Source organism: Eptesicus fuscus, chromosome 15 (genome assembly GCF_027574615.1).
Source record: "Eptesicus fuscus isolate TK198812 chromosome 15, DD_ASM_mEF_20220401, whole genome shotgun sequence".
Lineage (NCBI taxonomy): Eukaryota > Metazoa > Chordata > Mammalia > Chiroptera > Vespertilionidae > Eptesicus > Eptesicus fuscus.
This window is the reverse complement of record NC_072487.1, coordinates 76,173,975-76,196,591: the sequence shown is the minus strand read 5'-3', so window position 1 is coordinate 76,196,591 and position 22,617 is coordinate 76,173,975. Positions and strand designations below refer to the sequence as shown.

General features: G+C 57.1%; 1 protein-coding gene across 1 annotated transcript in view; it reads left to right on the top strand.

Annotated features, from left to right (window-relative positions):
* Window positions 1-22,617, top strand: part of RAPGEF1 (Rap guanine nucleotide exchange factor 1) — a 105,324-nt gene that overhangs the window by 64,159 nt on the left and 18,548 nt on the right. Inside the window, exons 6-14 of the mRNA XM_054727130.1 lie at window positions 1,179-1,267; window positions 1,877-2,029; window positions 2,509-2,632; window positions 3,019-3,202; window positions 4,695-5,195; window positions 10,102-10,301; window positions 12,644-12,799; window positions 20,324-20,596; window positions 21,269-21,361. Coding sequence (XP_054583105.1) covers window positions 1,179-1,267; window positions 1,877-2,029; window positions 2,509-2,632; window positions 3,019-3,202; window positions 4,695-5,195; window positions 10,102-10,301; window positions 12,644-12,799; window positions 20,324-20,596; window positions 21,269-21,361 — 1,773 coding nt within the window. The remainder of the gene's footprint in view (window positions 1-1,178; window positions 1,268-1,876; window positions 2,030-2,508; window positions 2,633-3,018; window positions 3,203-4,694; window positions 5,196-10,101; window positions 10,302-12,643; window positions 12,800-20,323; window positions 20,597-21,268; window positions 21,362-22,617) is intronic.

The following is a 22,617-nucleotide window of genomic DNA, read 5'->3' as shown; positions in this document are numbered from 1 at the left end:
TGACAGTTGCACAACTCCATGGACAGGCTAAAGACCACTGAGCTGTACATTCTAAAAGGCTGAATTTGATGGCATGTGCGTTAGGTACCCATAAAGCTGTTCAGACAGAGAAATCACACTTACTGTGTGATTCCATGTACATCAACTTCTAGGCAAAAGGGTCCTGAGAAGTAAGAGTTAAAAAGTGTTGTCAGGCCGAAACCGGTTTGGCTCAGTGGATAGAGCGTCGGCCTGCGGACTGAAAGGTCCCAGGTTCGATTCCGGTCAAGGGCATGTACCTTGGTTGCGGGCGTGTGGGGGGTGTGCAAGAGGCAGCTGATCGATGTCTCTCTCTCATCGATGTTTCTAGCTCTCTATCCCTCTCCCTTCCTCTCTGTAAAAAATTCAATAACATATATTAAAAATTAATAAAAAAAAAAAAAAGTGTTGTCAGGCAGAGTGACTGGAGCGGCTGGTGGAAATAATCTGTATTTTCCGAGTGGTTCTTATCGGGGTATAGGCGATCGTCAGAGCTCACTGGGGGAAGTGCATTCCAGTGGAAAAACAAGTAGAACCTGATGCCATCTTTCCCTCCCCCGGCCCCTCTCCTGCTTCTCCTTCTTTTCTGTTTTAAAAAAGTATTTTTTAAAGTTATTTCTTTGCTAGGTGGTATGCCCTTAATTAGCTGTCCATTGACAAAGATCCCAACCAGTCACCTCAGTATGCCAGCTGCTGCCACACCCATACCCAGCTCGCTTTGCAAAACCACTTCCCCCGAAGCCAGAGGTGTGGCCGTTGGTAGCAGCGTCCTGCACAGGATAGAACAGCTTTGGAGAACTGAAGCGTAGTTCTTCCACAAACGGACTGGAATCTGTCCTACCAGGGGAATTACATTGTGTGATGAACCCAGTCATCGTGAGACAATGGGGTTTGTCATTTCCCCCTTCCAAGAGGAAGTACCTTGATGCATTTGAAACTTCTCGACATGCTCTGAAGATATTCTTGGAGGGTAGGGGACATTTTGGGAAGTCATGCAGATTACCTAAGTCAAAGAACGCTTGCATTTATGGTGTGTGGGGAATCTGTAGGCACAAAGATGTGAGACTCGGGAGTTGAGGGCACCTGGTTGTGCAAATTGTGCAAACTCAGCAGTGGGGACCCGTCCTCACGCCTCACTGCTTTCTCCTCTGTGGGTGTAGGAGCTGGTCAGACTTACCATCGAGAAGCAGGGACATCCGTCTCCAACAAGCCCAGTGAAACCCAGCTCCCCAGCCTGCAAGCCCGAGGGGTAAGTGCTGACTAACCCTCCAGCCACCGTGCTCACGTTGGCTCTACTCTCGAATGGGAGCCAGATCGGGCCACCCACGTCAGGCAGGTTGTTTGAGGCCCACGTTCCTTTTCCAGTGAGTTCCGGTAAGTGCCTGTATTACTTTAAAGTGTGTACAGTTCACACATGCCTTGAAGTATTTCCTGGTCTCAAGGTTAATCGTCAACGGGACTCTTTCTAAGGATAGTGTGTGAGCGGCCCAGTGACCCACACTTGGCGTTGCTTGACCACCATTTCCTAATTGGAAAGAACTTTGGGAAGAAGGTTGGGTTTGGGGGATTTGGCCTGAGAGCATTTGGCTTTATCTACTACAAGCCGCTAGTACAGACATAGAACAACTGTGGAGCATTTTTAAAAGCCTTTAGATCATCTCGTTGAAGGATTCCTTTTACAGACAAGAAAACTAAGATGCAGTCAAGGGGACCTGGCCAGGCCTCTGTTGTTTGTTGGTGATCAAACCACACTTGCAAGCCCACCTCTAAGCCATCTGCCGGCCTGGTCACATCCTGACCCTCTTTGGACCTGTGTGCTCTGTAATCTTCTGTAACCCGAGTTCTTTGCCATTCTCAGCCAGTCCGAGCTCCCCCTGACAGATAGAGAGATGGAGATTCTGAACAAGACAACCGGCATGTCACAGTCGACCGAGCTGCTCCCAGATTCTACTGATGAAGAGGTCGCGCCCCCCAAGCCCCCCTTACCTGGCATCCGGGTGGTTGATAATAGGTAATTTTCTGTTTTCCTAGCGCTCTCCTCTACTGATGACGTACTTTGATGAATGGAGGGTAGAATGAGGTGAAAAGAAGACAGTGCCATTAGGGTAAGAACTGGAGCCCAGTTCCTTGCTTTTTAGAAGCCTTGGAAGTTCGACCTTTGTCAGACGGGCCTTCTGGAAAACGGGGCCCAGCCCCAGCGCCCGCCCTCACCACACTCCTGGAACTCCTAACGGCTTGCCTTTTAGCCTTAGCCAAGCGAAAACTGGTCCAATTTCTCACAAAAGGAACAGAAAGGGTTTTTCTGGTTGCAGTTTTTTGGCAGGTCTGATAGGTTTGTTTTGGCAGAAGGGGAGTGGGGCGGGAGTTGAAAGTGTGAAAAGTAGGTGTGAAGTGTCTTAATAATGAAGAATGAAGAATGCTCTGCCTTGTATCTGTGTAAAGAGTTTTGTTTGGGCTGTTGGTCTGATGGGAATTCTCGATTTGCTTCAGCCCTCCGCCAGCATTGCCACCGAAGAAAAGGCAGTCGGCTCCATCCCCAACCCGCGTAGCCGTTGTGGCCCCCATGAGTCGAGCCACCAGTGGCTCCAGCTTGCCTGTTGGAATTAATAGGCAGGTAATGCAGCCCCATCGAGGAAGGCCAGCAAGGCTCTGGGTTGGGAATGTCTCCTCCGTCCCCTGCCTTAGTCACCAGGCTCTCTCAGACGCTGGAAGTTTCTCTGCAGGATGAGGGGTGGGGGCTAGGGGTGGGGAGGATGGAGCCCAGGGCTCCCAGCACATCTGAGCTCTGCCCCAGGCCCTCCCCCACACACTCCAGCATTCCTGGAGGCTGCTTGCTGGAAGTCACAGGTGTGGCGTGTTCTGCTTACCTCAAAGGCTGGCCTTTCCCACCGGCTTTCCCAGTGGCGGTAGATTCTTCTCCAAGTAAACAGTCCAGTTCCCTCCCCCCTCTCTGCCACCGTTTCTCAGAAGTGACTCGGTTGTTTTATTTTTGCACACGAGGATTTTGACGGGGACTGTTATGCCCAGAGGCGCCTGTCAGGAGGCAGCCACTCCTACGGGGGAGAGTCGCCCCGCCTGTCCCCCTGCAGCAGCATCGGCAAGCTCAGCAGGTCGGACGAGCAGCTGTCCTCTCTGGACAGGGACAGCGGGCAGTGCTCCCGGAACACAAGCTGTGAAACACTAGGTGAGCTGCAGGCGTCGCCACCCTCCTGTCTCATCGTCTGGTAGCTTCTTCGGGGTCATGTGGTGATGCCAGTCATTCAAAGTCTGGGCCTCAGTTTCCTCACCTGCACATGAGGGCACCAAAATCTGTCTCGAGGAGGTTGAAAGTTGAGATGAAGTAATGATGTGAAAGATATGAAACCCGGGGAGATGCTCCCATGTCACTGTTACTACAGCTAATCTGTCGCTGTGCAATTTGACTCCCTTTGCCAAAATTAAGAACCATCTGTGCTCCGAGCTGTAAGTGAAGGGAGCCCCTGAGAGCTTCTGACAGAGGGGGAGGCAGCTGAGTGCTGCGCCCTCGATGGTGCTGACCGCCTGCAGCGTGGGCCGTCGGTGTGAGGCTGAGAGCATCAGCTGCTCATGTCCGTGAACTGGAGATCTCACTCCGGAGAGTTCACCTTCAGAACATAATCAGATTGACAGCAAGGTTGCTGTCCAGGGACGTAGATCTCGGCAATATTAGGACCAGTGTCTGCTGGAAATATCTGACTTTTTTCATAAAAAGGGTTAGGAAATTGGGCAAATGATGAAAAAGCGATTTGGTGGAATGATATATAACTATTAAAAGTCAATTGTGATCTATTGATCAGCGGACAAAATCCTAGACCACTTACATAGTTCAGTGAAAGAAAAAAGAATTCAGGGGGGAGGGGACTTCTAAGGAAATACATCAAATTGTAAGCAGATTACAGTTAGATTGCGGGACTTAGGGTGGTTTTTTACATTTGCCACATTTTCTGTAGTGACCATGCATTTTCTTTTCATTTTTTAATCTTCACCCAAGGGTATGTTTTTTTATTTTAGAGAGAGAGAGAGAGAAACATCAATCAAGTTGCCTCTCCTATGCACCCCAACCGGGGATCAAACCTAAAACCTAGGTATGTGCCCTGACCAGGAATCGAACCTGTGACCTTTCAGTTCATGGGACAGTTGCTCAACCAACAGAGCCACCCAGACACGGAGCATTTTCTTTTTAACTCAGAAATTCAAAAAATACAGGAAAAAATAAAGGACAGTAGTCATATTCCCATCTGTTTTTGTTGTTACAAGCAGTGAGAAGAATGGAGAATATAAAAGAAAGCACGGGCCCTAACCGGTTTGGCTCAGTGGATAGAGCATCGGCCTGCGGACTGAAGAGTCCCAGGTTCGATTCCGGTCAAGGGCATGTACCTTGGTTGCGGGCACATCCCCAATAGGGGGTGTGCAGGAGGCAGCTGATCGATGTTTCTCTCTCATCGATGTTTCTGACTCTATCCCTCTCCCTTCCTCTCTGTGGAAAATCAATAAAATATATATATTTTTTTTTTAAAAAAAGCACGGGCCTGACTAGATGAGACGGGAGACACGTTTTTTGTCCCGCTGTACTGAACAGGATTGGGCGACAACAGGGGTAGGGTCCTTTCTGTGGGGTCTGGTGGCTGACAGATGTGTCTTTCCTGTTGTGAATGCAGATCATTATGATCCTGACTACGAATTCCTTCAGCAAGACCTCTCCAACGCAGACCAGATACCTCAGCAAGTGGCCTGTAACCTTAGCCCGTTGCCGGAGTCCTTGGGAGAGTCTGGGTCTCCATTTCTCGGCCATCCTTTCCAGTTGCCTCTTGGCAGCTGCCCCCAGCCAGACGGGCCCTTAGCCCCAGGGCAACAGACGGACCTGCCGCCTGCCCTCCCCGAGAAGAAGCGCAGGAGTGCGGCCTCCCAGACCTCGGACAGCTCTGGCTCCCGCGTGTCCTACGAGCGGCACCCCTCCCAATATGACAACATCTCCGAGGACGACCTGCAGAACCCAGCCTTGGTGCAGCCCGCCCCCTTCACACCCTTTGCTGCTATTCTCCCCTTCCAGCAAGGAGGGTCCTCAGCCTCTGTCGAATTTGTGAGTGACTTCACTGCTCCTGAACCAGCGGGTGACCCAGAAAAACCGCCTCCTCTGCCAGAGAAGAAAAACAAACACAGTAAGCCTTGTTGAGCTGTCAGAAGGCACGTTTTGTAACCTGAATTGGTGGTATGTTATATGTACTTAGACCAGAACCAAACCTGGGCTCCTAAGTTCATAAGAGGTAGAACACAGCTACGTGGGCTCTCCTGGGAGCCTTGTCATGTCAGGTCAATGCTGGTGATTGATTGTGAAGCCTGGGAAGCTGACCTCTTTACGGCTGCTGTAAATCTCAGGCCTGGTCTCCAGGAATTTGGCCTCTTGTAGATGGAAGTCAGTTGACCTGGCCTGAATACACGGTGACAGAGAAACGAGTGTTGTGGCATTCAGGGCACATTGCAGCAAGATGTGGGGAAAGCAGGCAGGCGTGTGAATTTCAGGAGAGTTCCTGTAGCCCCAGAGGCACTCTCTCAGGGCCCCTGAATGGACCAGTTGTTATAATATACTAGAGGCTCGATGCACGAAATTCATGCACGGGGCTCGGCCCCACGGCGCCCCCTTCGTCTGCAAGGTCATCCAGTCTAATTAGCATATTACACTTTTATTATTATAAATGATGTCATTGGGGCCCAGGGGTGGAGCTGAAATTTTGGTCATATTTTGAATATTTCAACTGTGTATTTGCCATCATACTCCTAAGTAGAGTTCCACTGGACATTGTCTTTTCTGCTGGCTCCCCACTGCTCCACGCTGCCCGTCTGCCTCCTGATCCCTTCCCACTTTGCCGGCACAGCTCTGTTGTTTTTCTTAGCAGCCTGCTGTCACCATTTAGGTGTTTGTGTGGCCACATCAACCCCACACAGGGCTCCCTGGCTTCAGGTGCCACATCCCGCAGACAGCTTCTGCATTCCGGGTTCCCCAAGGTTGGGCCCCTCTCAAACAAGAGGAGATCTGGCCAGGTTAGCCGCAGCAGGACTGACCCAGGGGCCATGGGAAGGAGGGGCCACCGAGGATGTCACGCATTCCCCGGCTCCTCACTGGGTGTCACCAGCTCGTGTAATAGCCTGAGTGGTGTGGGCCCCCCCCCCCCCCCCCCCCCCGGCTGGCGGGGAGAGCTGGCTCTGTAAGGCTAGTGATGTCACTCCCATCTGTCGTGTACGTGGGCTCGTTAGAAACCAGGGCACTTAGGAGGAAGCTGCAAATGGCAGTACCAGGAACACGACCTCCTTCACCTCCCTCCGTAGAGTGTTTCAGAACTGTTGGCCCTCCCCTCCCCCGCCTTCCCTTGTCTTGAGCAGCATGCCGATTGGGACTCACACCCTTTTCTGGAATCCTTTGAACCCAGAACTCAGGGCAGGATTGCATCTGTGCAAACTGCATGCGTGGTGCTGCCTGGCCGAGGAGCCAGGACCGCCCCTGCCAGCCTTCAGGACAGGTGTAGGTGGCAGTCCTGTGGGGTGGCGAGAAGGGAAGGAAAGGAAGGGAAGGGAAGGGAGAGGTAGCCACTGTTTCCTTAGAACAAGCAGTTGTCCAGAATGTTTTCCATTAACTTAGGCTTCGTTTTATCCATCAATGTCTCTAGCGCTTGTGCCTGCAAACCTTTCAAACCTGCCGAGAGCTGGCGGGGTCTGGGCTAAAGCTCCACACGCCTGCATACGGCTCCTTGCTGCGACCTGGCCGGAGGGGTGGCACGAGCTTCCGTTTTATAGATGAAGAACCCGGAGCTCAGAGGAACTGAGCTTTGCCCCAGATCTGGGCTGCAGAGCAGGCCTCTTCCCAGCGCGGTGCCCTGCCTCCCACTCTGACCGGCAGGGAGTCTCTCCTCGCTGGGACCCCGTTCAGGTGGAGACCCTATGCAGCAGGTCGTCTTTTCTGTGCCCTGTGAAAGGACCCCAAACTTGTGGCTCTCTAAGGCTTGATCCTTCACTTCCCGAGGGGGGCCTCTCCAGCTCCAGCCTGCACCCCGTCACAGTCGCTGAAGGAGGAGGAAGTAATGGTCCTTAGGTTTGTGCTGCAGGCAGAGCTCAGCCACGCGCAGTCCCGTGTCACAGAGCAGCCTCGTCCTTCAGGTGCTCTGATGTCCCCAAGGTGCCTAGCCCCTCTCGATGAGGGCAGCCCCACAAGGCCCTTGTGCCAGACAAGCTTCCTGTCTGCCCATGGTCCCGGGTGCCGCCGGAGTGCCAGGCTGCCCAGGGAAGCGGGCTCTCCGTCAGGGAGTCCTAATACCAGGCTGCCTTTGAAAGGGACTGGCAGGTAGTGGGCGTCACTGCTGCTGCTCTGTGCTTGGTCACATTAGGAGGTCGCGTCTCATCCAGGTTTCCCTTGTGGGCAGGTGGTGGGCAGTCCTCTTAGGGAGCAGGTGGGCGAGACCACCTTCGTAGGCCCCAGAGGAGTCAGTTGTGCGCCAGCGGCAGCCAGTCTTTCGGGGGAGGAGGCGTCTGCCTGCCCACCTTGGACAGCCAAGTTCCACATGGTGCTTGTTGGAGCTCAGGCGTTCTTATCGGTCCTTTTAAACAAGAGGGTGACTTTGAACCCCTCCCTCAGTGGAGGGTGCCAGGAAGACACACCTAGAGAGCAGTTCCGATCTACCTTGACCCCGGAGGGTGCAGAGGAGAGCAAGGCCATCTCGCTGCCTTTGTGCTGCTTTCTTCAGCTCTCGGCCTGGGTCCTTTGGTTTGCTGACTGGTTTGGGTCTCCGTTAAGCCCCCAACTTTGTAGTAGTTTGAAAATACAAAATTAAGCTCTACAAAATTGTCCTTGCCACTTTTCCCTGGTATCTGAATCTCGGCTCTGCCTGGCAGGTGCTCGTGGCACTTGTGACGGGACCCAAGGGGAAGCACCCACTCGGGATGGTGACTTGGATCTTGGCCACCCCTTCGCCTGCCACACAGGGACTTAGGTTCCTTTTCTTTCCAGCTCTCACTGACGCTTTAACTCCCTTTAACTCCCCTGTGTGCAGCCAACTCCGTGGGTGAATTTATTAGTGCGTCTCAGGGGCAAGGGCGCATAACAGTGCCTTCCCTGCAAACATTGGCACACACGTGTGGAGCATATCTAACACCGGGCGCTCCCCAGCTACCTGGGCACGGGGAAAGGGGCTGCAGGATTTCAGGCTGCCTGACCCACACTTTGCCGTGGGAATGTCAACTGCAGGATCAGGTCACAGAGGTGGACGGGGATGGGAGCGAGGCCTTCCGCCACAACCCGCCTCCATGGCTTCGTCAGTTTGCCAGGTGTCTGCGCACGTCTGTTCCAAACTGCCGCTTCTCCCAGAATCCTCTGGAGTCTTCAGAACGGCCTGGCTCTGCAGGTGGGGCTCAGATCACCAACACCGAGAGTCAGGAACGCAGTGTACACGGGTGCCCCTGAGTGAGTCCTAGGGCTCCGCACCTGCCTTCAGAGAGGGTGCCTCCGAGGATGAGGTCACTGAGACGTGACAGCTGAGCTCTTTGTTCTCTGACATCTCACCTCCTGCTGGTGCGATCTCTGCCGTTGTCTGCTTGGAGGTCTCTGTGGGTGCTGTCACGCTGTGCAAGCTAGAGCCTGCCCCTGTGTGCAGGCAGCTCCACCAAGGGGTAGCAGCGGATGGCGGTGGTGGCAAGGGCTGGGGTTTCCCAGAGGATTGTTGGGGGGAGGGTGCATGCATTTGAATCTGAGCCCTTTTCTCCCCTCCTCCCCCCAGGGATTTTCTCCAGCCTCTCAGCTGGAAGGGGAGAGGAGGGTGGCGTTGCTGCGTTTCTTGCACACCCAGTGGGCGCATTACAAGTCCCACCCCAGCGGCTCAGCCTGGCAGTGCTGAGGGACACGTGTTCCATTCACTCCTTCATTCTACAAATGCTGCAGACACCTACTGTGTGTCAGCCACTAGTGATATGGCCGCTCTGGCTGGAGTGAGGCAGCAGTCCTGTGGCATCTGCTTTGAAAATGCGCCATGAACCAGACCTCTCAGCACCTCACCCAGGGGGACCTTCCACTGAATAACCTCAGCAGCCCTGGTGGTCTGCACAAGACAGAGCAGCTGCAGGCCTGGGGCCCTCCGTGGGTCCTGCCCATTCACACAGCCCCGCCCCCTCCTGGTGGTGGGCTCCTCTCCTTCCCTGTCCCCTGGACAGCTGTGCACTGCCCTCCTGGACCCCGTGCCCCTCCGGCCCTTGCCTGGCCTGTGCCCTCTGTGTGGAGGGCTCCTCGCCATCTCACAGAGCTCATCCATATTCTAGACAGGCAACCTCTTGCCACCCACTTCTCAGGTCTCCGCGGTCTGGGTGCTGTCTCCTGGAGGGGGTGAGCCCCCATGGGCAGATGATTTGTTTTGCCAGCCTCTATAGTGCCTACAATAGTAGGTGTTCAGTAAAAATCTGGTGAATGATAAAGCCCCCAGGTAGCCCTGACCCCTGTGAGGAGAGCTAAGAAGGAAACGAATGAGGGGGAAGGTGGGCTGCTGCGTGAGCAGGGCTGGGAAAGCTGCAGGGAGCTGGGCGCAGAGGAGGGCGGGGACGCGCATGGGAGCAGTGGTGCAGAATCCCTGAGGGTGTCCCGGAACTGAAAGAAGACAGCAGAGCTGGGCTGAGGGTGGACAGCTGTGCTGCCCCGTGAGCTCCACCCAGTCCGTGCCCCTCGAGTGCCTGGAAATCCCGAGGGCTCTGCAGCAAGGGGACCAGTGCCCCAATGTGCTCTGGAAAAACAGGCTTTGTTTTTTAGAGCAGTTCGAGGCTCACAGTGGCGCTGAGCGGAAAGTAGAGTTTCCGTAGATCCCTGCCCCCCACTCGGCCTCCCCACCAGAACCGTGGGTGACGTCAGTGAACCTGCACTGACATGTCTTTGGCGCCCAGAGCCCACAGCTGGGGGGCTCCCTCTTGGTACCCATTTGCTACGCGTGTGCCCCCCATGTCACGCAGCGTGGTCTCACTGCCCCGCTGCTGGGAGAGGGGGTCCTCCTGCAGCTCGCCCCGCAGTGCCAGAACAGGGCTGCCGCTCTCTGTCCGCAGTGCTGGCCTACATGCAGCTGCTCGAGGACTACTCGGAGCCGCAGCCGTCCGTGTTCTACCAGACGCCGCAGAACGAGCACGTCTACCAGCAGAAGAACAAGCTGCTCATGGAGGTGTACGGCTTCCACGACTCCTTCAGCAGCGCCGACCCGCAGGACCTGGCGCCGCCCCCCGCCCTGCCTCCCAAGCAGCGGCAGCTGGTAAGCGGCCCCTCCCAGGTCCCCTCCCTGCTGCCAGGGCAACAGGCCTCCAGGAACCAGAAGCACCTCCTCCTCCTCCTCGGGGCAGGCGCCTGGGCTGGTGTGGAACCCACCGTCTCCCACGTCTCCCACGTGGGGCTCTCACTTCCCCTCAGCAGCTCCCGGGCAGCCTGTCTCCTGCTCTGCTGCTCCCCACCTGGGGGTGGGGGTTCCTTTCTTCCCTGAGCAGCCCATGCAGCTGGGACTGGCTTGAACTCAGAATGTTTGCTTTCTCTGCTGACAGTCTCTTGCATTTTTCCCCTCTTCTTTGGCTCCAATATAGACTCCCAGGAAAGAGGGACTCAGAGCACAGGGCATGGTCTGTGTGGGGCCATCTGCGGCCCTGATTTACATAATGGGCCTAACGAGACAGCGACTTACTCTCCCCATTGGAGCAGGATGGCTTTAAACAGAGCTACGCTGTCAGGCATGGCACCTTCCTCCTCTAAAGAGCGCCTGTGTAAGGCTCCTCGCAGAGAAGGCCATGGACTCAGCTCTGCCCGGGCAAGCTGTCCTGGCAGGCTCTGGGCCAGGGAGGAGAACACATGGGTGTGCCCGCTGCCTGCTCTAACCTTCTTCTCTTAGCTGCCAGTTTACTAGCCAAGCGGGCTCTGGTCAGGTCTAGAACCCAAGCCTCCTGCCCAGCCATGCTGTCCAGAAGAACCCGCAAAGGGCGTTCTTGTCTCTTTCAGAGCTGCAGTGCTGCTTCGCCCATATGCTGGCCTGTCTGGTAGTGTTTTAACAAGGAGGGGGGCGGGGTGACCAGCTGGGCCATCCTCTGTCCATCGCCAGAGGCCCTGACGGTGCTGCCCTGACTTTTCTGGGAGGCAGCTGCCAACTGTAGGACAGAGGTCCCCGGGTCACTCCTCCCAGCCACCTGGGGCTCGGCAGTTCTGTGCTTGGGGCTTGAACCCACACCCAGCTCTAGGAGTCCCCGAGCCTTCCCAGTTCAGGAGGCTCAGGGCAGACCAGACAGAACCACAGCCAGCATTTGGGGAAACAGCCTGTCTACTGGAGGAAAGGCCAAGCTTGGAGTTGGGAGTCCTGGGTTCCAGTCCTGCCATTCACTAGCCGTGATCACAGGTTGTGCTCAGAGTCCCAGTTCTTTACTGTTCTGCCCACCCCACGAATGCCTGAACATGCCAGAATATGAAGGTAAATTGCTCTGAAAATCTTTCAGGAAGGGATCTTCTCCACGGAAACATAAACACTGCCCCAGAGACCCCTAACCTAAATGTTTGCTTAAACGTCTGGGCCAGATGTCATTGAGATTTGAAACCCCGGCCCCTCTGCGGTGTCCACAGGTGGCCTTGGACATCATCCTTGGGCATCTTCTCTGTACCGTAGAGCCATAGGCCTCCGAGGGCTTGGGGACAGACCCCTAATGAGCACGCTAGGAGCCAGCCTGTCCGAGAGCTCCCGGGCCTCGTCACCCTGGCAGGGCGTCGTGAGGGGAGCCCGGAGAGAGCCTGGCAGGGCCCGGGAGCTGGGCAGACTCCACTAGAGCACCTCCACACACGGGGGCTTTCGTGTGGTTTCACACGATCCTCCCCCAGCCCCTGTCACCCCACTTCTAGTAACCTGAGGCTGAGAGCGGGAGAGACTTCCGCATAGCCCACCGCTAGAAGCCGAAGAGTTGGGGACAGCTCCCAGGCACGCTGTGTGGCGCCCTCTGCAGGCTGCTCGGCACACCCTCTCTCCAGTGCAGACTCAGGAAGTGTTACCCACTTTACCAACAGAAATGGGAGTAATAAGTACTCAGGCCTGTTGGCACACGTGCGCTGTGGAAGGCACGGTTCTAAGTGCTTTACGTGGACACAGCCCTGCGAGGTGTTATCCCTATCTTTCCCGATGAAAAGCCTGAGGCCCAGGGAGCGCTAGGTAATACCCACGGTCTGACTTACATGGCAGGGCCCAGATTCAAACCCAGGCAGCCTAGCTCTTGATCTGCACTCCGCTGAAGTACGAATACGACCATGGTCTACACCACCAAGGAGGGCTGGGGGCCCTGAGTAAGTGAGAAAGTGGGACTCAAACCACTAGGCCGCTCTGCCCCCTCGCCACCACTTCCAGTGGACACAGTTGTGTGAAAGTCAGCTTTAAATCCATCGTAAGGAAGTGAAGGGGGGCCAGGAGCCTTGGAAGCTGTCTCTGATCCCCAGACTGAGCCAAGAAGCCATCCCTCTCCAGAAGGTCCGAGCGCAGTTGGGTTGCAGCCTCCTTGGCCTTTGTGCATACATGCCTGACTGTTCTCTGCTTTTCTCCCTCCTTCCCACCTTCTCTCTCGTCCCTCTGTCCAGCAGGCCTCTCACGCTGCTTCTTCCTTCTCCTCTGTCTCCTACTGTGTCCAGCAAACTAAAGTGGCCTTCACCCCCGAGGACAGCAGTGCCACTCAGGGCATCAGTGTGTCCGTCTCTAACTCCTTTCTCAGCCGGCATGGCAACTTGCCCGTGCCCTCGGTGAGTGCTCCCTGCCGCTCTTTACTCGGCACCTGGTGGATGCGATCTTCCATTTGTAGCCTGTGCCCTCCCGATGTGTGTGCCACTGCTCATCGCTGACTTTGCCCTTCTGCAGATCCCCGCACCGGATGGGTAGGGTATACGGGGATGGGTCTCTGTGCTGGAGGACCGTGTGAATGGGGGGGAATGCGGGGTGGGGGGAGGGGGATGGTGGCGGCCACACTTACAGCCATATCACTCAGGCATCGCCTGCAGAGACGTTCTGGCCTTTTTGTTCAGACTCTCCTTGGCCAGCCCTATACGTGTCCTGTGGCTAAACGGGAATATTCCTCACAAAGGAAGCAAAGCCCAGGAGAGCAGGCTCTGCCAGGGCATGAGAGAGTTGGCGTTGGAGGGCTGTGTCAGTCAGCTTTTGCTGTGGAACAAACTACCCCAAAACGTAGTGGCTTCAAACAGCAGTGACCATTTCTCATTGCTTAGAACACAGGTTGGTAGGGCGATGGTGCTGACCTGGCCCCGGCGGACTTTGGCTGGACTTGTTCGCATCCCTGGAGCCTCAGCTGGGACAGCTGGGCTGACGGCCATCCACACCGTCCGCCCGCCTCCATCAGGCCAGCCTGGGCCTGTTCAGGCAGCTGGCAAGGTTCCCAGGGAACAAACGGAAGCGTGGAAGGTATCTTAAGGCCTCGCTCAGAGTTGGCCCTCGGCCACTTCCACTGCATTCTCTCGGTTCGGCCACAAGGCCGGCCGATTCCCGGAATGGGGAAGTGGATGTGCCTCTTGGTGGCAGTTGCCGGCAGAGGGGATATTTGCAGCCTTTTTTAAATAGTATCCTTCCGAAACTTAGGGACACCAGCTCCTCAGGAAGCATAGTGTTGTCTTTCACTGGAATCTGCATCTGTCCAAAATCCCGAACAGCCGCCGTTCCCCTTTAATCTGTGTCCGTGAAATGGGGGGGGCGGGGGGCTAGGGGCCAGGACAGACTTAGGGAAGGAGCCACGTTCGGGTCCCTGCAGTCAGCTGGTCCTTGCGCGCTTTGTTCGTCCTCCCAGCCTCGGTCCCCTCCCTGCGTGAGGATTAAGTACAGTCGTAGGAAACGGCCAGGCACTCAGTGAGCTTCGGAAGAGCTTCCTGCTGCTCTTGTGCTTAGAGCGCGGGCTAATGCCTGAACCTGCTGGGACCGCCCTCTCCTCTAAATGCGGTCGCCCCAGGGCCTTTCAGAGGCCTGGCCAAGCTCGGGGCCCAGTGTGGTGGGTCCCCGGCTGCAGTGCTGGGCACCATCAGTGCCTGTTGTGAGCACCTTGGGTGCATTCTTCCTCTGGGTGCTGGGGCCTCGCTCGCAGAGCCCTCCACGTCCCTGCACGTGCCATGGAGAGAGAACACCCCCCCACCCCACCCCCACCCCCGGCCCGGCCTGTGCACAGACGCCCTCTGTTTCCGTAGCAGGCACTCTGGCAGGCTCCTCTCTCAGATCGTGCAAAACTTGGCCCTCAGACAATCCCAGCTCTTGACTGTATTTTCCCTCTGTGAACAGCAAGTAAGTGTGACTTATCCTAAGAGTCTCTACAGTATCCCTTTGAGCAGTTTGGGGTTACAGGGCTGTCAATGCACTGGCCTGTTGCTATAGCATGGAAGAAAACAGGAGCGTGTCTTAACTAAGTGTGGGTCTGAGGGAGGCCGAGGCATCCAGTTCAGCACCAGCTCCACCGAGGAGCCCAAGGGAGTGAGCTGATGAAGGTGTTTGTTTCGTGGAAGGAAGGCCACCCCGCCCCAGGCTCCAGAGCCGTGGTAGTGGCCTGAATGTTTGGAACACTTCATGTGTCCTCTCCACTCGAAGGGGTGCCCCAGACAGAGGGCTGGGCATTGCTCTCAGAGCGGCCCTTTATTCCCGAATTTCTTCATCCTCTCCTGGCATGGGCCGGGCAGCAGGAAGGCCCAGAGGCTGCATGACAGCGCCATCATCCTTGTAGGGTTAAAGGGAATGCACGTGTGATTCAGTACAAGACGCACTGCCAGCGTTTGGTGAAGAGAGAGGTGTTATGGCTGTTTATCATCACATTGAGAGGTTGCTGCTTCCTCTTGGTTGTAGTCCCAGCTGCTTTTCTTAAGGCTGTAAGGTGAGGGCCTGGACTTACATGCTTGCAAGCATGGTACATGGCTCAGGGCGGAGCAGCAAGTGCAGGTGCCCCATGATGCTGACCCAACCCAGAGGACTTGCTTCACCCACAAGTGTGAGCCCTGACCAAGGAGGCCTGCAGGTCTCTCCTGGCCCCATCACCCTGCTTCCCAGCATCTCATCGGAACAAGCCACTGCTGACTCGTCACAGGACAGCCTCTCTGTTCCCATGAATCAGATGCACTGGTCCCAGGCTGTGGCCAAGAAACCTATTTCTTCCTCATTTTCCCTCTGCTGACCCAAGCGGCTTTGGCTGCCAGCTGTCCTGAGAGTTTTACAAGCACTTCCTGTCTGCTGGGCTCCTTGGGGTGTTTGCCCGGGGCCTTAACGCCCTTCCTGCCAAATGCCCTGCTTTTGTGGCCAACAGGGCCTCTAACGTGTGACGTCTGAGCTCCATCCCACGGGGAGCCTCGACATGGCCTTGGGGAAGGCGGTGCACGCAGACCAGCACCCCTCCTGGGTTTCCGAGACCCTCAGGGACCACCTGAGCCCAGGGGCCGAACGGTTAGCCTCCTGCCTCTTTCGTTAATGCTCAGGCCCTTTGGGTGGTCAGTGCTCTCGGACCAGCTTCGGACACAAGAGTGCTGCAGGTGACTCCTGACTCCATGACAGTTTGGCCAGGTGCCGCCCTGGTCCTCAGAAAGGTTATGTGGGACATGAGCCCTAAGGGTTCTGTCCACACACACTTGCCTCGACTCGCATGTTCTCTGTGGCCTGTCGACCTGTCAGGCCCTCCTGCCGCTCTGGATGGAACACTTGCCCACATTGCAGAGATGCAGACGCTGGAATGGAGAAGCCGAGCCATTTGCTCAGAGCCTTAAGTAAGAGCTAAGGTTAGACTCCAGAGCTCCATCGTGAGCAATAGTGTTAAGTTGACATTGGCGCAGTGCTGATTTGCAATCAATATTGAGAGGGCTAGGTGAGAAGAAAAGTCCACACATGGGTGGCCGTCAGAAGGCCTTGGTGGCGCTCTCCCTCCTGGGAGCACGCCCACACCTTCCTTCCCTCTCGGCGGGCATCTCCTGAACTCGGAGGGTCCTCGAGAGACTTGCAGCCAGGGGAGCAATGGGCAGCGGCAGCTCGTCCCGGGCTAACCCGCTGATCCTGTCTCCAAGGCCCCTTCTCTCTCACTGCCCAGGGAGCCAGAGCAGCCCGGCCTGGGCCCTCCTGCTGCTTCTGTCCTCAGCCCCTCCTTGCCCCGCTGTCCCAGCTTTAACAGCCTCAAATCAAAGGAGAGAAGAGGCCTTCGCGTGCATGCGTGTACCCCCAGGCTCTGACTGGAGCTCCAGGAATAAGTGGAAGTTGGGGCCCCTGCGTGCTGTTCCAATCCAAACCGAGGGAAATAGTTCAGTCAGATTTCTAGAAATGAATGCGAGTCCTTTTTTAAACGGCAGTAAACCCTCCTGTAAGGAGTGCTGCTGTTGAGGTCAGTCTTCAGTGACTGCAGAGCGCCCTCCAGTGTGTTGGAGGTTTTCGCACAAATACAATCAGCCGTGAAACCACTGGCCAAAATGTAATGTTTTCAAGGAAGATCTTGTGATTCAGGTTGCAAAACTATGTCAGATGAGAAGAAAAGTGCTAGGTCTCTACTCTTCGTGCAAAGGAATTTTGTCCTCTTACATCCTTTATTATAAAATCCACATTAGAATTTTCCAGTGGTTTTAAAAAATAGACTCCAAGAAGTTTATTTAAAAATAGAGAAGATAGGTTCTAACCCCACCATGCTTCTGACGCTGCCTTTCTCTGTTGGATGAAGGCAGCGGGACCGGCCAGGGCCTCCTTTGCCGGCAGAGGTATCTGCGGTGCTCGCGCTTCAGCCTCAGCATCCTCCCTATGGAAAGTGGAGTTGTCATCAGTGAACACGGGGGCATCTGGGACAGTGCCCCGGGGCCTATGGCAGACCCAGGGGGTGGCTTTTGCAGACATGGAGTTAATCAGGACCAGGAAGGAGAGAGGAGACAAAGCCAGCACTCTTCCCTGCAGCCTCCCCCTGGAGTGGCAAGCAGTGTCACCAAGGGTCCTTCCTGGTGACCTAGACGGGAGCGATTGCGTCCCATCTCTGAGAACCTACCGACGCCTCTCTGCTGGCGTCTCCTTCCTGGAGATCAGGGAGGGCTTGTGCTACGGCCGCAAGGGAACTTCCTTCCAAGGAAAGCACTGTGTGGACACTCGGAGTGCTCGGAGCCAGCGGCCAGTGCTGAGCTGTGTCCCAGGGAGAAAGCCCAGACCACACTGCAGCCGCGTCCCTCCAGGGTGGTTCTCACAACTGGCGGGTAAGAATCGAAGCCCAAAGCCAGCTGTCCGACAGCTTGTCTGTTCTGCTAAGTAGTCTCCAATGACACCATAAGCCTTGCTTGAGCCAGCAGGATGCAGCGATGAGCCATCTCCACGAACACTTCAGGACAGGAAGTCCAGTCGCGGAAGTGATTGTGTTTCCTGTAATTGGTGGAGTTGAAGGTTCTCTAAAGCTTGGCACTCAAGTCACTGTGGAGCAGCCGTTCCGAGCCAGGCCCTTTGGCCTGTGGCTCCGGCCCACGGCTGCTGGCACACCCTGGCCTTCTCGGACGCCCCCAGTCTTCCTTCTGTTCAGAGGAACTCAGTGGCATGGCATGTTGAGGGATCAGGGTTTTCCATTTACAGATCTGCTTTCTTGCCAGCACAACACAGGGCGCATCCCTGGTCATTTTTCATGCCAGGACTTGAATGGAAAGAAAGTGTCCAGGAAAACTGGTGCCTGGCCAGCTTTGGTGACTGCTTTTTAGGATGTGAGTGACCACATGCTAACATGCAAGGTTGTCATCCCGTCCACTCAGAGCACTGGGTAGTCCCCCCAGGTGTGTGTTCTCCAGAGTGGGTGTGGCTCCGGGGTCTCCTGAGGGCAGACCTCTGCATCCTGGCTCCGTAGTCCGTCCAGCCAGGCTCACTGCCTTTGCACGCTGGTCGTCACAGAAACTCAGCCAGGAGAGCTCGCGTGGCGAGGAGGCGGGGTCCTACAGAGCTGTGGCTGGCAGTCAGGGACTGTCGCGTGCTCAGGACACTCGATGAGAGTGAGCCTTCCCTGCCGCCTGCTGCTTCCTGTTAGTCGTCAGGACCAGAACCGCCCCTCATGGAGTTTAAGTGAGATGGTTCTTGCAGAACCTTGGGCACCCATCTGGCCACCAGGGAGCATCCAGCAAGAGGAGCTGTCATCATCATCACGAGATAGTCCGTGTGGCCCTGTGAGGGATCATGTGATGGGGGGCGGGGGGTACTCTCCTTACGGCGCTCCTTCCCAAGAACTGGCTCTGGCGCGCCCGGCTCTGCAGAAACCTCCGGTCCAGACAGGAGCCACCTCTTGTTACAGACCCGCAGCCCCGCCAGTCTTCACGGCTATAGATAAAACTGCTGCGGAGAGGCGGCCGTTCCGTCAGAGGCAAGGCGGGGCACCAGCCAGACCCTAGAATAAACTTGGGGCTCTGCTGAAGCGGTGTTTCTGTCCAGCGGCCAGCTCCGCCTCTCTCCCTGCTCGATGACTAAATAGGATCAGGCAGGGCCTGGAAATGCTCTGGGGAGGCCGGAGGGACCAGACTTGTTGAAAATGGTATGAAGGTGAGCCCCAACGTGGCCCTCATGTCTGCAGAGCCCCCAGAGAGGCCTGAGCTTTCTGGTGATTAGAGAGCAGCCCCTTGCATCTCCCCGCCCCAGAAGGTACTCCTCCAGCTTGGCTCCTGTCCTAACAGGACTGCATAGCTTGAATACCAGAGCTGCTCAGGAGCCCGAGGGCAGGAGGGAGGGAGGGCAGGAGGGCGGGCGCTTAGGCCTGGAGATGCCGAACCTCCTCCCTTCTTCTCGGTGGCCGCCCCTCCCCTGCAGTGCCCGCCCTGGTGCGGCTGGAGCCTCCTTGCCCGGCTTCCTCTGTGGGCCCGCACCTGGGCAGCGCCGGATGCCTGTCTGCTACCCTCCACCCAAAATGGAGACACTGCTGAGTCAGGCGGCGTTCCAGGCGCTCCTGTGATAACATGAGAAGCAGTCCCTACGTCTTCCTTCATCCAGTGCACCCTCGTGGCCCCTACTCAGTGCCCAGCTCTGCTGTGTGCAGTAGCTCCCAGGTCGGTATTGGAGGGCAGGGAGGCCAGGCCGTGCTCAGCACTCACAGGCGTCACTGTTAATCCACACAGAGCCTGTGGCAGAGGTGCCATGGTTTCGTCCCAGGTCCGTGTGGCTTGAAAGTGTGCCCTCCGAGCCAGTACCCTGTCCCAGCTCCCAGAGAAGGCCCGGTGTGGGAGCCGCCACCCTGGGCTTGTCACATGAGACCTGTGTAAGAGGCCACATGATCAGTTAGGAAACGTGGTGCATTGTGATCACACAGGCGCTGTCGTGTGCGTGTAAGTCAGGGCTCGTGCTCATTGCTCGGTGAGCTTGCGGGGCGGAGTCAGGGAGGACAGAGTCGGGACTCGAGCAAGAGCTGGCCTTTTTGTCCCGGTCCAGTCCGGCTGCTGTTGGTTAACAGAACACCACAGACTGGGTGGTTATCGGCAACGGAAACGTGTTCTCACAGTTTGGGAGCTAAAAGCCCAGGACGGGGGTGCCAGCATGGCCGGTGCGGACCCTCCCGGCCCCAGACTTTCCATGTGTTCTCATGGGCAGAAGGGCCGACCTCTCTCTGGAGCCTCTTTTTTTTATTTATTATTGATTTTAGAGAAATCAATCAATTTGTTGTCCCACTTATTGATGCATTCATTGGTTGATTCTTGTATGTGCCCTGATCGGGGATCAAACCCACAACCTTGGTGTATCAGGATGACCCTCTAACCCACTGCACTACCCGGCCAGGCCTCTCCGGGACTTCTTGAGGGCGCTGTGGCCCCTCAGGCTCCGCAGCCATCAGCGCGAGAGCCGCTGGGCTGGGCTGGGGTGCGGTAGTGTTTGACTTTCAAGGGATAAATCCAAAGAGGGTTACTTACCCAAAAGGTGCAGAACGAGTCAGTATGACCCGGTATCTGACTGCATGTTGAACTTGGCCACCAGGTTCCTGAAGAACGGGAGGCATAGGTTGGGAGTGTGACAGCAGAGGACCTGACCGCCCTTACGGAGCGGGGCCTGCTGTCCTTGGGGCGTCCTGCCGTGGAGACCCTGAGGACAGCGCTGGTCAGTCTCCAGGCCTCTCACAGGAGGATGGAGGGGTTGGGGGGAGGGTGGGGGGACTAGGCCAGAGGACCCGGGGCGGGTTGGGCCTGGTCCGGGGCCTCCACGGAATTACTGTGACCAGCCTGTCAGAGCTCCGCTGAGTTAATCTAATCACTTTCTCTCTTGTCTGTTTTCTTCTTCCCATCTCCTCGTTTGTGTTTGTTTTCGCTTGGATTCTCTAGTATAAATCTGTGTTTAGGTCCTACTCCCAGGATTTCGTGCCTCACAACCAAGCTTCCGCACAACCTTTCCTCCCGTCTACCTCCTCTTCCTCTCCACACTTCCCACCTGTCCACCAGTCTCAGAGCTCGGACTTAGCGCGGCCCGCCGCGGCCAGTCTGCCTCCCAGCACCGCGGACGGGCCCCTTCCGTCTTCTCAGGAGAGCACCTTTCATGGGAACACTGTCTGCCTTCCTTCCGAAACCTCTCTCCCTGACTCGCCCCAGACGCCTTCGGTGAGAACTCCGCACACCCGTCGGGCTGCGTGTGTGAGAAAGCGGTGTCGCTGCTCAGGAAACGGCCTCCGCTCGCCGTCAGGTGTGGGCAGGGCGGGCAGCCGTCCCTGCAGAGACCCGACCGCGGGCTCTGAGCCCCGCACGCGGGTCTGCGCCCGAGAGGCGGTCCGTGTGGTGAGCACGAGGCAGAGGACGTGGCTCGTGTTCTGTTTGGTGGTGAGAGGAAGGCGCAGAGGTGACGGACGTGCCTCTGGTTGTGTGCGGTGCTGAGTGCGGGGCCTGCTCCTGCGCCGGCCACGGGCTGCGACCTTCCTCCGGGCAGGCAGGTAGGGCGGAGCAAACACAGGCCGGGCATCTTCACAGCTGCCTCTTTCCCTCCATTATCCCCCCCCACGCTGGGGACCCTGCTGTCCCCACCAGGCGGAGTGGGGAGGGTGGGCCTCGGAGCGCAGTGAATGGCCCCGGGCCTCTTTGGAGAAGATGCCGCAGGAGGCGTGGGACCCCTGGAACACCAGCGCGAGGTGGCCAGGCGGCTTTGCGCTCTGCCCTGCGTGCGCGCTGCCACCGTCTCCGCTCCCGTGGAAGGAGCGCCCGCCTGGGCTCCCGCAGGCTGCCCTGGGCCGAGGCCGCTGGAGGCCGTCACACGTGCTTTCCTCTCGTCCTTCTCCCCAGAGTGAACACGCCAGTGCGGAGGCTGGTGGGGGTGAATACGTCAGTCTGTGCTCCTCTGGCCAGAGCAGCGCGGAGCTGGCTCGCTCTCGAGGAGTAAGTAGCCTCGGGCTGCCCTGGCCCCGCTTCTGTCTGGCTGAGCCTCTCGGTCACTAGCAGGCCGGCCCCGGGGGAGAGGACGTGGCTTCCGCTTCCGTGCATGCGGCACTCCTCGAGCCGGGCCGGTGGGTCTTCTGGAATCGGTGGGCAGCCCGCTGATGGCCTGGCCGCGTAGCGCGTGCTCTTGGGACTTCCTTCTGTCCCATCTTCTAGTGTTGAGGTCCACCCTCCATCCCTCTCCCGTAGGGAGGGTCTCTGCCCACACGGAGCCTTCCACACCGTCGCCCCCTCTTCCTGCCCAGCACCCCCTTCACCCCTTTGCCAGTTGCTCCCCCGGCAGCGGTGAGTCTGGCAGGTAGCCCCCTGTGCCTTTGCGCACCTCCCTCCTGGGGACCTAACACTGCCACGTTTTACTGCTCTCCCCGCTCCAGGCGAGCCGGGCCCAGCAGTTCCGTCGGGGAGTCAGCTTCCAGGTTTTGCTGCAGCAAAACATGAGCAAGTTCAAAAGCCTCAAAAGTAACTCCCCAAGGGGATCCCCACAGGGTCCTAGATGTCCACACAGGCTGCCCTGCTGAGAGTTAGCAAGTCCCTAGAGTAATGGGTTTTCAGTGCAGTGGGAATTGACCCCGTGTGTGGGAGCTTAGCTGTTTCTCCCCTGGAGTTCTCACCTCACCTATGGCCTCTGGGGCCCCGCGCCCGCCCCCGGCATCATCCTGGGCTGGCCCTCCAGCGCCCGCCCCTCCACCTGGTGCATGTTCCATGCCAACCGCTGCGCTGGGAGCCCTCTCCATGACGACGTCACACAGGTTCCTGCTGCCGTCCTGTGCTGGCCTGGGGCTGCGAGTGCCGTGTTGTCGCCGAGCGGGGTGGGCGGGTTCCCGGGAAGAAATGAGGCTGCTGGGGGCGGGCTTGCACTCGTACACGGGAGCAGCTAGACCCTTTGGAGCCAGCCCTGGGAGGCCATCGAGCACTCGGTGCTGAGCACGGTCTTCAGCCAGGTCAGCGAAGCTTTGCTGCCCGCCCGCAGGGCACCGTGGCTAAGGACTCGGGTGTGGGAGGTAGAGAGCCCGGGCTTGAGTCGCTCAGCCTTCTCACTGCGTGGTCTTGGGCAGGCCCTTCATTTGTCCCATCCACTGTGTGTGTGGATGGCAGGATGGCGCGAGCTGAGGGACAGGGCCCTGGTGTGGCACAGTGCCTGGCTGAGCTTTGCTGAGTAGTGTCGGCTGGGACATCCTCTCTTCCACAAGGTGGTG